Raw genomic sequence first — 15,889 nt, forward strand, 5'->3', positions numbered from 1 at the left:
AACTCAACCAAGTCAGTAACTAGAGTTTCAGATTTTTCTAGTTTCTTTAAAATTACTGGCATTGGTTAAACATAATTTTTTTTATGTTGAAAAAAAAAAAACCCAACCCATGAGATAATATGAACTATCTATATAGTACTTTCTATATTGAATGAGAACACAAAATATAATAGAATGATTATTTATTATGACAATAAATATACATGTAATAAGAAATGTTAAATATTTAGAAAAATCTAGAAGAAATTACAGTACTAATCTAATAATTTATACATATTCTTAATTTTTTTTTAATATTTATACCTACTCATACGTAATATTTGTATATTCTTATACATTATCTTTTTTCATTTACTTGTTATAAAAAAAACTTATTTTTCATACAAAATAAACATCAAAAAAGAATTTCCAATCATTTTCTGAAAAAAATTCTATCTCCAACAAACAAACGCAATTTTCCTGAAATATGTAACGCATAATTTAATAAAAACTCCTCTCATTTACAATTTTGAAGAGAATTCCCGCTTCATTCCTCTTCAAAAAGCCTAACGGCTACGGCCTACCCTGTAAAATCTCTCTAGTCGTAAAAAAATCTCTCTCTCTCTCTCGCATCACGATTTTCTTTTTCTGAAAATAATATAATAAAAATGAAAATCAACAATCGCAAACTCAAGAAATCAGAAACATCGTCATCTTCAAAGGTAAGAACCATTACTAATATTATAAAGATTCTCATAATCCCCAACTTTTTTTATAAACCCTAATTCTGGCGTTTTTCAAAAATTTTCAGCTGGTTTTGGAAGAAATTATTGGATTAACAACGAAGAATGCTAACGGACTAGCTTCAAATACATCAACGGCAAGATTTGCTTATATTGCAGGATGTGTTGTGGTTGTTTACAATGTGGATTCAACTACTCAATCGCATCTCTTGGTGTCTCATAGACCGCCCAAACCCTTGACTTGTGTTGCCATGTCACGTGATGGCCGGTTCATAGCTGCTGGAGAGGTATAGAAATTTGATTTTTTAATTTGATTAGTTTATGTTATTTGTTTAATTATCTTAAATTGGATTACAACCAATTAGACGTGATTGCGAATTGAATTCGAATGAGCTTTCGTGATTTTGAATGAAAATTAAGTGATTAAAAGTCCGGGTTGTAATCGGATAAAATATTATGTTTAATTCAAGGTATATGTGTTTAACAAGTTTTTCAAAGAAGTTAGGTTGTGATTTAAGAAAGGTGTTTTTCTATCTGTATGCATCTGATATGATTTTGCAGTCTGGGAATCAACCTGCAGTGTTAGTGTGGGACTGTTCGACCATGAGTTTTGTATCTGAACTGAAGGGTCATCTTTATGGAGTTGAATGTATTGCTTTCTCACCCAACGGTTAGTTCCAATCAATCAATTTGATGCTTTTGTTTCTCAGTGGTTCCTGTCACAGCTTATTAGAAATTTTATCCATACGTGTTTCTTGTTTTTTTTTTTTTTTGGTATTTCAAGGAGAGCATGTTGTTTCGGTTGGAGGATACATATATCTTTGGGATTGGAGAAGTGGGATTTTGGTGACCAAGCTTAAAGCAAGTTCATCTTGTTCTGCTGTTACATCTGTGAGCTTCTCGTCCGATGCGAAATTCATTGTAACTGCTGGAAAAAAGCACTTGAAATTCTGGACAGTTGGATCTTCTCCAGGGACTCGCTTAAGTAATGGGACAGGATCACTTGCAATGCATGGAAAACCTGTTAATCTTGGACCTCAGAAAGGAAGTTCATTCATTTCTGTCACATCTGCAATCGGGATGAATAATAGTCCTGACACACCTGAACAAGCTGGTGATTTGTTTCCCATTTATGTGTTGACGGATGAAGGTTGGATTTCCTATACCATCACTCTATGATGTTTAATGCACTGGAGTTCTTGATGTTAGTCCAATTCTGCTTCTTTTATTTACAGGTACTTTATGCCTTGTGGATTCTGGGCTGTCAGTAAGAAAGACGGTGGACTTAAAGGTGTGCTTACATAATTATCTCATACATTCATGATGGATTCTAGATATCATCTTCTGTCTTAGCAAAGGTAGATTGGGATTTGATTCCCCAGGAGTTGATTCTGATTGTATAGAAGCACAGGGGTCACAACCTAATAAATTCTTCATAGACCTAATTTCAATTTTTCTATTCTGAATGCTGTGTTGTGACCCATAAATTACAATGGCTGGATTGATGGTACTTTAAGGTTTGTATTGATAGATTAAAGCTTTCTGAATGGGAAAGAATCAAAATTGCACAATGTCTGTTAAATACATCATTCTTTTCTGATTTCAGCTCTTTGTTTTACAATTTTAAATCTTAAATTGCAGGTAGAACAAGGCTATGCACTATCTGCATCCGATAAGCTCATTGCTTGTGCTTGTTGTAATGGAATTGTAAAACTCTTTACTAGTGAGACACTCAATCATGCCGGAACTCTGCTATATTCAAATGCCAAAAGTTTCCAGGGGGACACTAATTTTCATTTTCAGACTACAGAAGTTCAAAAGGATTCTCAACTTGTGCCTGCTCTGCCTGATGCAATTGCTTGTCAATTCTCTACCTCAGAAAAGTTGGGTAAGTGTTTATTTTCTTATTGGTGTGAATCCACCTTGATTGCAACTTAAAATAACCACTCTTTGTGCTTTGTAGTGGTTGTTTATGGAGATCATACTCTCTATATATGGAATATTCATGATATGAAAGAGGTAATTGCTTAATGTATATTCTTGGTTCTTGTAGTTCTTGTTTATTTGCTTGAAAAGCTTATACATTTCATTTGTTTTCTGTTCCATGCATGTTGATTGCTTGTTGCTCAAGTTCGGCTTCCAAAGTTATTTTAATGGAACTTGTACATAGATTGCCAGCTCATTGCAACCTAACCTTTCTTATCCTTCCAGGCAACGAGGTGCTATGCATTAGTTTCACACTCTGCATGCATTTGGGATGTCAAGAATCTTTGTTGTGAAAACATGCACGATCCATCTCTAGCATGTGTTGCAAGAGGTTGTTCTGGTGGAGTTTCATTTGCAACATGCTCGGCAGATGGTACTATTAGGTTGTGGGATCTTACTTTGCAATCCAATTTGGTAGAGGATGATGCAGATCAACAATCCTTGAAGGCCAAACAAATGGGCGGCACACGTTTAGGTAAATTTCCAAGATTGCAATGCCCATCACACTTCTTTAAAAATGTATATGCACAGATGCATGAACAATGTTAAGAGCATGTGGCAAGCCTTATAGTAGTTACTTGTTGAACTCATCTTGGTGTTTTTGCATGGTCAACTGTCTCCGTTGTCCTTGTTGATGCAGTAAGTTCTGGGATTTTGGAGCGAGACACTGCAGAGGCAGGAGTTGACACTCAAGGGTTTCGGTCAATGGCTGCTAGTTCAGATGGAAAGTACCTGGTTGCTGGTGATTGCGAGGGAAATCTTCACATATATAACCTACTAACTTCTGATTATGCATGTTTTCAGGTAAAAATTAGGCACCTAACTATCATTTTGGAATGCTTACTTCAAGAAATAAATCAATATAAGCCAATAAGTTATGTTTTCGCATGAGAGGAAGTTTAAGTACAGTATGACTTATGATGAATAAATATGGGCTATTCTGGCAGGGCATTCATGACGCAGAGATCCTCTCATTGAGCTTCAGCTTGTCAAGCAAGAAACATGTTATTTCTGGAGATGTGGTGGATAGCAATTGCTTCCTCGCATCAGGGGGGCGAGATCGAATTATCCATCTTTATGATGTCGAAAGGTTAACTTTACTTAGTTCATGATCTTTTCAGCCTGTTTGTTCTCTTGGTTGATTTGGTTTCGTCTACTTTTCAGGAATTTTGATCTCATTGGAAGTATTGATGACCATTCAGCCGCCGTCACTTCTGTAAAACTCACTTTCCATGGTCATAAGATTCTCAGTTGCAGTGCTGATAGGTAGGCCGCTACATATTCACTTTTTTATATGCACTAAGAAACCTTTGAAACTTTAATTTTCATGAGAGCTTGCAAAAAAAGAATGGAATGAAATCAATCTATTTTGAAATTTGAAATGAACTTTTTTTTTTCATGCATTATGTCAGTTTTAAGACAAATTATGACTGCTATTACATTTTTTAGCTGGTGCTCTTTCATAGTTGACCTTGTGGTTTCTTTCAATAGGTCACTAGTGTTCCGAGATGTTTGTGTTGTAGAGAGCTGTTGTAAGATCTCTCGACGTCATCATCAAATGGCGTCTCATGGAACCGTGTATGACATGGCTTTGGATCCAGCAATGGAGTTTGTTGTTACAGTTGGGCAGGTAACTAACATTAAAAGTTTCCTAAACAGAAGTGAATTATTTTATGATGAGTGGGTAGTGGAACTTCCAGTGTCCACTACCGGTTTAAGTGCACCCAATCAAACTGCTCCCCATGTGTTTACATTATGCAAACAAAGCATCTGTTGATTTAGCAGCCTATGACACAAGTAGCAAAGTCCTCTAATTTTTGGATGCCAGAACTTGCATGGTTATTGATTTAGTTGATCTCCTAACAGGATAAGAAGATAAACACATTCGACATTGCTTCTGGGAAGCTAACTAGATCATTCAAGCAGGATAAAGATTTTGGAGACCCAATAAAGGTGAGTTACATTAATGATTAGCTTGGCAATGCAGCATCATCATGTTCAGAAGCTGAGAGTAATCATGTTTTACAGGTCTCAATGGACCCAAGCTGCAGTTATTTGGCATGCTCCTACTCTAACAAGTCTTTGTGCATGTATGATGCAATCAGTGGAGAGTTGGTCACACGAGCTGTGGGACATGGTGAAGTAATAACTGGTGTGATCTTTTTGCCTGACTGCAAGCATGTGGTATCTGTGAGTCCTTATCATGCCTATTAGTTGTTGATTAACATGCATCATGTCTATGGAATCTTCTGTACTCAACCAACTCATAATTATGCATATATTTGTAGCTTCATCACCATGAGTCATCAGGCTTCTATAATCTAATGGTGCAGAATACCGCCTCTCTCAACATAAATCAGTTCAAATTATAATCATATGACACTTTTCTGGTTCATGTTAGAGGTTTACCTGATTTGAAAAGCATCTATATTGGATCGTCATTGATTGAATAATCATATGACACTTTTCTGGTTCATGTTAGAGGTTTACCTGATTTGAAAAGCATCTATATTGGATCGTCATTGATTGAATAACATAGCATTAGGATAAATAGGAACCGTTCCTTCTGAACTTTTCTCATTACTTGCACATAGGAAGAGATCTAAGGGTAGATAGGAAAATTCATTCATGTTGGTATGGCAAGACGTGTGGGCTTGCATGCATGCGATTCGTTAGCTGAAGACCTTTTTGACAGCACCATCCAGTGATCCCCTTTAAGATCACTGATTTTTATTTTTCTGATTAGTAAAAATGATTTTTTTTTTTTTTTAACATGGCTTTTGCATAGCCTTTCCTTTCTCATATGATGCACGCATCCCTAACTTTGTTGTCAGGTTGGGGGCGATAGTTGTATTTTTGTGTGGAAACTACCGAGTCGTATGTCTTCCAGGATGCTGCAGCGAATGAAGGAAAATGCTGTTCCCTTGTCCCCAAAAGACCTGGGCCCACCATCTGCTTTTAATCAAATCGTGTTTTCTGAAGCAGAAGACCAGCAGTGCACATACAATGCTGAAAAAATACTTTTGCCTGAAAACTCCAACCAATTTGGAGAAAAAAAGTTTTATCAAGGAGAGCGGTCTCCACGGATCTCAATGTTTAGATTTAGCGTTTCGAGACTTCCAAGATGGGCACAAGCTAAAGTTGAAGGCTCTAATAGTGTTTCAAAAAATCCAGATATCACTTCATTTCAGGTAATTTTATAGGACCTCAACATACAAATATGAAAACATGTGTTGTTAGGTTTTTTGTTTGTTAATAAAATCAAATTTCATATTCCTTTTCGCACCTTTGCTTGCATTATAATATTTCACTTCAGGATTTTTATCCCAACATGTTTCATTTTAGCACACTTTTAAGCGAGACTTTTGAACTTCATTAATCTCCAGAAATAATTTTTTTATATATAGAATTTAAGAATGTACTGGATAACAGATATCTGTGCTGGTTTGAGATGTTTAAGAAAACAATGGACCATACTATTTATGGCATCAGTAGTAACTCACAACATTATAAACATTAGGATTTCATATACCATGTATATTCAGTTAAGTTGTTCATCAATCAAATGCTGTTGATTCCGCTAAATAAAAACTCTTAAACTTTCAGTTGGAATTATTTTCTAAAAGTAAATCCCTTACTTTATCTGTTCAAGAAGTTTGTACTCATTCTTCTAGCTCTGTAGCAAGTTTCATGAAGTATAGATATTCTGTACATTTTTTATTCTGATTGCTATCTTCTCCTTGATGGTTCCTACTGTTGATGCCTACCACAGCAGCAACCAGAACTAAAAACTTGCCCTCCGGATGTTGACGGTGGGGAATGTGGTGCATTGTGCCCAGAAGTTCAAAGTCCACTCGGTACTGTTGTGGGAAGCAGGGATTCATACATCAGTAGCTTATCTGGAAGTTCTGCTAGTGAAAACAACCAAAGCTCACCAACGCCTCTAGATACTCGTAGGTAAGCATGCAGTAGTGATGTCAATTAACTATTTGTTGGAAATAGTAGGCACTCTATTCTCTCCTTCTCATTGCCACATTTGTGCTTCAGTTGCTTTGCCATGGACAAACGTTGGCTCAACGTTTATACTGTATGTTTGGATCCACTCAATTCTCCGGAGATGCCTCATTTAGCAGATCCGAACATGTTAGTTGCCTCACCAAATTCGAGTAAGGCTGATCTTATTCTCCCACATGACATCTTAGTCACTTTTCTTGATGAACAAAGCTGGCACAGAGGATAAATATGACAGTTTTCAAACCAAGCCTACTGTAACTTCTCTAGGAAATATTATGTTGACCAGAGGGGATACAGATATCAAGTAGCACACTTTTAAGACCTTGCTTTATGCATCACCTTGTCATGAATTCACGTGGTTGTGTCAACATTCCTTCACTGTCTCCTACTCAGTGCTTGTCAGTAAATGTGATTTCCCAACCCATTAGGATAGTTATTTTTATAAGAACCGCAATATTATGTAGCACACTGGTACTAGTTATTAAGTACTCCAGCAGGCTACACAATGACTTTGGAGGCTACACAATGACTTTGGAGGAAGCATATTTCTCTGGTTTGTCTCGAAACACTGATAAACTCAATGGGTGCTAGCTAGGTGACATCATTGTCTGCAAATTGAGCCATTGTGTCATCGCTGGTTTAATTTACAGTAGTAGTTCTTTCCATCACTAATTGAAGTAAAATTCTATCTGGTGTATTGATGAAGTTGGTTTGATAGACCTTTTGCCTAAATAATCAAATTTGTCTGTGTTATGATCCTTGTGGTTGTGGAAAAAAGGTTCTAGGTGCAGAGAGAGCTATTTTTATTGCCCCCACTTTTGCATTTCTATCACATTGTTCTCTCTTTCGTTGCAACCTGTCTGTGTCATGACCCTTGTGGTTGTGGAAAATACTAGCTATACTTGCTTGAATCATGTGCTAGGGGATTTCATTTTGAAGCTTGATATTGCTGTTTGTTGGAACATTTGTCTGGTAAATACTGGCCATCCTTTTGTGTTGCTGACATGGAAAAAGGATTGGCTCGGAGTTTATACCTTTTAATTTGAGGTAGATCAGTTCCCCCTCTTGTTTGTGATTTAATGTTTTGTTTTCATTTTAGCTTTCTCACAGCATCTACTAAATTAAGCTAAATGGTGGTGCTGTGATTATAATATGATACGCATCTCCTGACTAGGTGTTTTGCCAAGCATCTATTGAAGGCCAAGTTTATAGAACATTAAAAGTCCATGATTAGAGATTGTAAGTCATTCCTGTTTTAAAATGACTTTCTTCTTCTTATAACTGGTTTGTTGTATGACAAAATTCAACAGAAATACCAAGTAATGGTGAGTGCTCTTCCGCGCAAGCTAACCTTGCTGTAAAAGAAGAGCGCAAAGCTAGTTCAAAAAGACATGCCTGTTCCAATAATTATGGCTTTCTTGGGAAAAGTGAAAATTTATCTGGCATCCACAGTACAAGTAAATGCCATAAGGCAGTTGCTGGTCATGTGACAGAGCAGTTGCATTCACATAAATCGGGATGCCAAATTCAAGAAGCAATGGAAGACGAAGCTGATCATATGAAGTCAGAAGGAAGTGATTTTTTCAAGCATTATTTTGGCAGTTTATCAACCGCATGCAAGGTTGGTACTATTTTTTGCAGTATATGTGGAAAATATTTCTACTTATTTTGGGGACTGGGCAGGGGTTTTGGTATGCACAAATGTTACAAACTGCTACATGATAAGGAACGGAGATATTTTGACCACTTTTTTTGAGAATTGGATTGTGAGAAATTAAACTGATAGGTATTTATCCAAATAGAGTTCGATGACATACTAAAATAACAGGACAGGACAGAGGAAATATAATACAATACCACTGTTTCGTTGACCCAAATACTTAGGACGTGAAGCTTTACAGATTTACAGTAATATTCACCATGTAATATCTTGTTTACAGGTGGACGGAAGTAACCCTTTTGTTCGAAGAAGGTACTCTGCAAAATATGTGGTGCGCCAGGACTATGCTGGAGGAGGCAAGAGCCTGTTTGACACACCTGTTCAAAATCTTCACAGTAAAATCTCGACCTACAAGGCAGAATCTGTCCCGCATATTACCTTGGAGGATCCAATGACCCAGAATCCGGAAGAACAGAAAGAGAGAGAATCTTCTAAACAGGTCTGTCTTTCAATTTGTTTCAAATCCTCATGGTTCATGTTCTTTTGTTGTACTTGAATTAACAGACCTTGGAAAAAGTGAAAACTAGAAAGTAGAAGGTAAGGGTTTTGATGATTACGTGTGGGGTTTTGTTTTATTATATCTAAGAAACAATATTTGCGTTTTTTTTTTCTATGGATAATTCAAGTACCATGTGTTGAAGATGGATATGTTTCTTTTGGTTTAATGTATTATCCAGACAAATTATGAAGCACTTAATCAATCATATGAAAAGAAATTTCGACGTTTCAAGAACAGCTTCAAGGAATTAATGTGTTCTTACTTCCTACAAAGAAAAGACAACCCCAGATCGCTACATTGAATTGTTTTGACTGTTTATGCCTCTTGCAGGACCTAAAGAACTCAACACAGGGCTTGCTGATCTCAACTCATGCTCTCTCACAAGGTGAATTGACTAACTGCGATCTCGCAGAAGATTCTTTAAACATGAAATTAACAGAGGCCATGGATCAAAAGGAACGCACTCCTGAAACTGAAGGAAACGATCTGCAGCAAAGACTAACTGCATGCTGGGAAGCACTAATAAATTTGGACAATGCAGCTGACAATGCAGTCCATTTATTTTCAGAATTAGGAACTATGGTCTCCACAGAAGAAATATCAAACAGTCCTGGAGCTAAGTTATATGGCGACGCAGGTAAGCTACTTCCATCAATCGCCAATAAGCTCAATGCAATTGCTGAACTGGTGCAATGTAGGAGCCACATTTCATGCAAGAGTAGGGTTGAAGTTTCAGGACTGGAACCTTTGTTAGGAACATTTGCTGAGAGTCTATCCGAAAGGGTAGTCGAGATACTGAAGAAGAACCTAACCAAGAGCAAGGATTAACTTGTTTTTCATCCTTCAACGTCACAAAACTAAAGGTTCTAGACCCCACAACTTGAGGAGAGAGCCCATGTAAAAGAAAAAGGGTTCAAATTGCGGACCAACTGCCAACTCGGCTCAAAGAAGAGGTGGGCCTGCTAATGCTTTGTCTGGCCCATTGATAGCCTCATTGCCACAAGTTTTGTGAAGCCATGATCTTGTTGCACTGGAATCAGCAAGCCGAGATCCATCTAAAAGGAATGGTGAAAGATTTTGGATCTTTCTTGCTTGTACATTTCATGTACATGCTTTTGTGCATATTTCACGGGCCTCAATACTTTAAAATAAAAAAAGAAAAAGGGCAAAAGCCAGGATCATCTTTACCTTTTTCCTCTCTCTCACCCTTGAGAATTAGTTCTGCTTGTGATTTTTCGTGCGATTTTAATATTAAACTACACGACTTGGCCACCATTCTTGTAAGTTTCAAGGCATGTCAGTCAATAATGTAGGTCTCCTAGCACTAGCGATAACACTAGCAGAGATATGTTGGAATATTTGTAAATCCCTATGAAGGTATGCCTGGAAAATATGTTCTTGTACGTATGTATGACTTTGTCTTGCTTTAGTAACATGCCAAACTCGCAATTCTTTCTTGGGATTCCTTCACTCCACATGAATAATTACCATAGGTTTTTCGAACCTATGATTGCTAGAATTTTAAGGATTAGAAACTGTGTTCATGTACATCTAATCCCTAAAGATTAGGTTAATCATGACCATTTTAGACTCTATAGAGAGGCCCGTAGGAACGGCCGTCTTTCACTTCTCGGAGTCTCACAAATTCTCATACTATAACTCATGTACAAGCCCAAAAAACAAATCCCAGAATAAAGTACCGTGAAACAGATTGATGATACAGGTTTGTACTGGGAAAGCATCAAGGATAGAGCCATCCCTGTATTTCTATGGGGAAGATGCCGCATGGAGTAAATAAATCAAGATAAAACCCTAGTGATGGGCAAATGTGAAGAGAGTGTTGCACTGGTAGGCATGCGGGGTCCAAAACAGAGGCATTGTCTAAAGCGGACTATCATTTGTTACATTGTTTTTAAACTGGGAAAATAAAAAAGGCTCTGAATAAATATGAGCTGTATGTCTGTGTGGGGTAAAGGGCTCTCAATTAGACTGTCCTTTTTGCGTTCATATTTCCTTTGTAATGATGTGCTTATTACCTTTTGCTCTTTTATTCACAGTTGAATGTGGTATTTATTTGCAAACCCATTTTCTTTCCAATCCTCCTCTCCTAAAAGACGAAGAGGAAATCGGTTTAAGTAATTATGGACTATAATGTTTTAAGCCTTCCAGTAAGACAACATTATTGAATATCATGGCTTTGGCGAGATTTGTGGAATCTATTGGGTGCGCACGTTTATCTTTGCATTATTTGACAAGAGATGTGCCAAGCTAAAGCCACTCTTCATGTCCATGATTTTAAAGGCGAGCTCCACAGCTCCAAAGCTTGTTATCCATTAAAATAACATAGTTCTACATGGAAAAACACTGTAGCTCCTTATCTGGATACACTGTTAAACTGTTAACTGAAACAGTATAATAATAGTTTTTATCTCTCCACTAGAAAAATAACACTAACTTTCAAGGGTATTAAAGTTTTTTTTCATGACTATAGTCCTCATCAAATTAACCCAGGAACAAATAAGTATTTCCGTATCTCAATTGCACGGTGAAGCGAATAAAATTAATCTCAACGGGTATTTTTATATTTTTAAAATGGTTTTTTCATTATTATAATGTTAGCAGAGGAACAATTTGATATTTAATCAAATATAAAAAATAATAAACAATTAAAAAACACAGTAAAACGATCAAAATATCCTTAAAAGCAAAAATCTTAAAACTAGAGTTAAGATGCTTTTACATCTTTTCACAATGGTTTTTTTGGTTATTATTAAGTAAATTTAGTGACAATTTGATATTTAGCTAAATAAATAAAAAATTTAAAGAGGACAGACACGTGTACAACACCAGAAGGCACGTGGGAGGCACCCATGTATTTGGGGCGGTGCATGTGGCACCTCCCGGCATCCAAAAATGCCCTTGTAATGAAATTACTTTTTTCAATTTAATTATTTAATATTTGATTAATTGAGAATTGGACTTCATGATTTTATCAAACAGGGTGTTTCAGGTCTACTGACTTGGGTCATGAGTTTGAAAAGTTAATATATATATATATAATGTTTTATAATTCTCTTTAATTTTTTATCATGTTATTCCAATCTCATGATTTGAATGGTGAGTTTTGCAGGATATCCTAGTTAGCTCGATCCTGATTACTAAAGTTACAGGTTTGTCATGCTAACTCGGGTTAACCAGGATCGGTTTTTTTTGTGTTTTTTTTCTTATCTCATTTAGTTCTTCTGTATTTAATAAGCTATGAATTGTGATGCATCATTTATTTCCTTTTGAATTTTTTTTTCTCAGGTTATTCTTATCACTTTTCTTTTTAAATTTAATTCATTTACTGTTGTTCTTTTTGTCTAATTAAAATAAAGCCTATTTATTCAATTCAGTTGAGTATATAATTCGAGTGTCATATTTTTTTTTATAAAATAAAACATACTTGTGATAATTGAACATCATTTTTTGCGGAAAAAAAAAACAGCACCGCAATGAATGCACCAAGACTAGTCTCTTCCTATTTAATTTTTGATAATTTTTTTTTTGGATTGAAAAATCACCGGGCGTTTTCTATAGCTTTGACATCATTATATTAAATCCATCTAAAAACAAATGAAAATTGATATATTTTTTTTTTCAATTCAAATGCACTTGAAAAACATTTTCATACACAGTCGCAGGCTCGCAGCCTTATTATAGTTCTAAAAGTAAAACTTGAAATGAATGAACCCGAAGAATCAGATACTCCATTTAATCATATGTATAACAGCCCCCTATAAAGAGCAAGAACTGTACATGGACGATCGAGGGATGATGAATTAATCAATGGTGTTACAGTAGAAGCACTATATTGTTATATATATATATATATATATATATATATATATATATATATATATATAGTGTCATCATAATTTCGAGTAATGTACGTTGCATCACCCCTCGGTGCTAACATGGATCATACTGTGGTTGTGAAGGATGCTTATGATCATTATTAAGGTTCTGTGTGCAAGAGGGATAATGAATTAATGATGTAAGGGAAGATCCACAGCATAATTATTGTACGTAGAATCCCAGACTGGAGTGATTTCCAGTAAGGTAGTGATGCCCCCACAATAGACCTTGTCATGTGTGTGTTTTTTATAAGGTTTTGCAGTGCTATATTTTGTTGAGGTTTGATTTTGCATTTCATTTAGAAAAATAGCAAAAGATAAAAAAATTAATAAAGAAAAAACAATTCTCACTGCATAAAAGCCTGGGAGAGACAGGATTATAGTAGTCTGACTGCAGAATCTTCAGTTCTCACAAAAGAACAGAGAACAAACTTAAAAAATTTGTCTTCCGAAATCCAAAGGTGCATGTTTCGGATCCTCCTAATCTTCTGTTTGCATGTTTGGACGGTACTAATCAGCTCCTTTCCATGTCATCTCAAGGAAAAACGCGACACCATGTACAGAAGAGAAACTGCCCTTTCATCAGACGTGAACCCTCCAATGGCTTAACCTGCTCTCTATCTCCCATACTCACGCGAGCCAAGGCACCATATCGATCGCTAGCTATACTACTCCATTAATTTTGGCATCTGATACTGCGTTGTAATTATGCGCAATGCTGCAGGGGAAGTACAGATTAAACAAAGACGACATTGTTCTTGTTGCAATGACAATAATAATACACTAACATATGTCCATACTGGACATCAACTGGTGAAGATTAAGCGACAACAAGAATATATCAAGTAATAGATGCAATAATGCAAACAATATTTCCAACGACCATAGCATATAACACAATGATTGATTGGAGAGAGACAGGCCGATTGCCAAGTTGTCTAATATACATAACTTTTGGTGGGGGCTATGTTGGACTACAACAGTGTAAACAACATGAACTTGCTACGCAGATTAGAAAACACATACACATCATACATGGATAAAGCTATTTGAAAAAATAGCTACAGCTCTTTTTTTTTTTTTTTGGGGGGGAGGGAAATGACTTTGAAAATGGGTGATGGGATCATATGGGCATGGGGCCACAGGCCACTAGGGAGAGAATTCTTGTCCCAAATCTTTTTATTCCCACTTAAAAACTTTCTTGGCACATGTCCACTTCGATACATGAACAAACAAAACCCTAAAAAGACAAACCCCTAAAGAGGATAACAAAGAGAGACAAACCCTTAACCCTTGTTGTTCTTTAGATTAATAAATCGGTTGTGTTGAGAAAACACGAGGATAAAGGTAGAGGACATGGTTTCGCTTTACGAATCATTCCACGCACAAATTAATACAATTCCTATATGTTTGGCCTAGCTAGATCCCCACCACCGCCATCACCAACAACAAATTGCATGGACCTCTCCCACATGCTTTGCTCACTTTTCATACTCATATCATATCCCATCAATCCTTTATATAGACATTGGATGTGCTTGCTTGCATTATTGTCATCAATTAAAATCTACTTGATATATATATATATTGATTCTATGTAAAAGCGTAATTTCGTTGTAATTAAACAGATGTAAGTTTCAATCACTTATTATGCCGCTTACACGCATTTCTTTATATAGGAAAAATTATACAGAGAATAGTGTACTGTAGAAACATAAATCCTACTAAAATATCATAACACCACCAAGGAAGCCTCAGAATATGTTGCGGCTGTATATAGTTTTTTGGGTTTCTCCTCATTAATTGCAAGTGCCAGGGTTTGTTTCTGGGACCCTCGTGATGTGCAACCGAAAGAGGCTGGCGAATGGACCCATAAGGGAGACATGTCCACTTGCTAAGTGAAGTAGATAGCTGGAGGCTGGAGCTCTACTTAATAAATAAAGTTGCCGGGCTTATCTCGTGACTCAGCGGCGGGTCGCATCACCTTCAAGGCTTCAAGCCCCCCGCGCATGCATGTCCTTCCATTGAAGGTGCATCTACATTAATCGTTCGTTATGTTTTACGAGAATGTTAGCATTGATACTTGTATACTGCACTGATGATATTGGTGAATCAGTCTTTCTGCTGCTTCTTTTTTTCCTCCTTCTGTTTTTAGAACGATGGTGAATCATTCTTGAACATTCTTCAATCAATATTGATGGTTCTAATCAGTAATTAAATCTTAAAAGATTGTGATTAACTAGAGTGAATATATATAGCCTAGTGCTTAAGGGAACCTTCCCACCTATTCTTGTTAGGATCATAGCCTGGAATGCTGCCATTGATGGCACATTGAAGCAAAAGAAATCAAAGAGTGCATGCAACAGTACTGGTATCCCGCTCCCTGTGAGTTGACTTAAATGGATCTGTCAAATTGTCTGTTGTTAATTGTATAGAACCGAGATATTAAAGGAACTTCTTCAGACCCTAGTTTTCCTACAATATGTAGATAATGGTTTTGTATTCGATTTTCATGTAATCTTACTTTGATTCATGTTTTTGTGGTAGGATAAACTCCAGTTTTCTTTTCTTTTTCTTCAAGTTTTTTAAAAGAAACTTCTACCTCTATATGATCAATCAAAGCTAATTCATTTATCAAGTTTTTTCTTCAATAGTAGTACTGGAAAATTATTTAAAATACTTATAAAAGAATTTTGATTAATTAATATATAAGAGTAGATGTATCAATTAACCCTTAGATTTGAAAATCCTACTAGCACATCTTAGGTTCAAGCCTTTGGAGGGATTGAGTGTGATACAGGGACGTGGGGGTGTAACTTCTACCACTATATGATGATACTGGTTTTCACGGTGATATTGAGTTTTTTAAAAAAAAATTAATTTTTTTTATTTTAAATTAGATTTTTTTTAATATTTTAAAATTATTTTGATATGTTGATACCAAATACTATATAGCCAAAATACACTCAATGAGCTTTCAATGAATTAAATATATAATGTCTAAATCTTTTAATTTCTCAATTTAAATTTACGAACTTAAAAAAAAAATATC

The 15,889-nt window shown here is 36.0% G+C and overlaps 1 protein-coding gene across 3 annotated transcripts; it reads left to right on the forward strand.

Annotated features, from left to right (window-relative positions):
- The first annotated feature begins 538 nt into the window (after positions 1-538).
- On the forward strand, positions 539-10,403 carry LOC7487296 (uncharacterized). Of its 3 annotated transcripts, none has more exons than XM_024603263.2 (20): positions 539-701; positions 791-1,009; positions 1,284-1,392; positions 1,507-1,872; positions 1,958-2,013; positions 2,364-2,610; positions 2,686-2,741; positions 2,934-3,183; positions 3,349-3,512; positions 3,656-3,798; positions 3,873-3,974; positions 4,200-4,338; positions 4,575-4,661; positions 4,737-4,898; positions 5,543-5,899; positions 6,481-6,665; positions 6,756-6,874; positions 8,033-8,343; positions 8,663-8,881; positions 9,272-10,403. In XM_024603263.2, exons 1-20 carry the CDS (start codon positions 648-650, stop codon positions 9,767-9,769), a joined length of 3,843 nt encoding a protein of 1,280 aa, XP_024459031.2. In that variant the 5' UTR covers positions 539-647; the 3' UTR covers positions 9,770-10,403. The 3 variants fall into 3 exon arrangements, with proteins under 3 accessions (XP_024459031.2, XP_024459032.2, XP_024459033.2); XM_024603264.2 differs by having other exon boundaries at positions 540-701; positions 6,484-6,665; XM_024603265.2 differs by lacking the exon at positions 539-701 and having other exon boundaries at positions 869-1,009; positions 1,303-1,392.
- The last annotated feature ends 5,486 nt before the right edge of the window (positions 10,404-15,889 follow it).

Source organism: Populus trichocarpa, chromosome 6, assembly GCF_000002775.5.
Source record: "Populus trichocarpa isolate Nisqually-1 chromosome 6, P.trichocarpa_v4.1, whole genome shotgun sequence".
Classification (NCBI taxonomy): domain Eukaryota; kingdom Viridiplantae; phylum Streptophyta; class Magnoliopsida; order Malpighiales; family Salicaceae; genus Populus; species Populus trichocarpa.

Bases quoted from the DNA above. Each gene is read 5' to 3' on its own strand.
- LOC7487296 (XM_024603263.2), top strand. From the start codon at position 648: ATGAAAATCAACAATCGCAAACTCAAGAAATCAGAAACATCGTCATCT. The intron at 1,873-1,957 runs GTTGGATTTCCT...TTTTATTTACAG, and splicing joins TTATGTGTTGACGGATGAAG to GTACTTTATGCCTTGTGGAT. The intron at 6,875-8,032 runs GTAAGGCTGATC...AAAATTCAACAG, and splicing joins AGTTGCCTCACCAAATTCGA to AAATACCAAGTAATGGTGAG.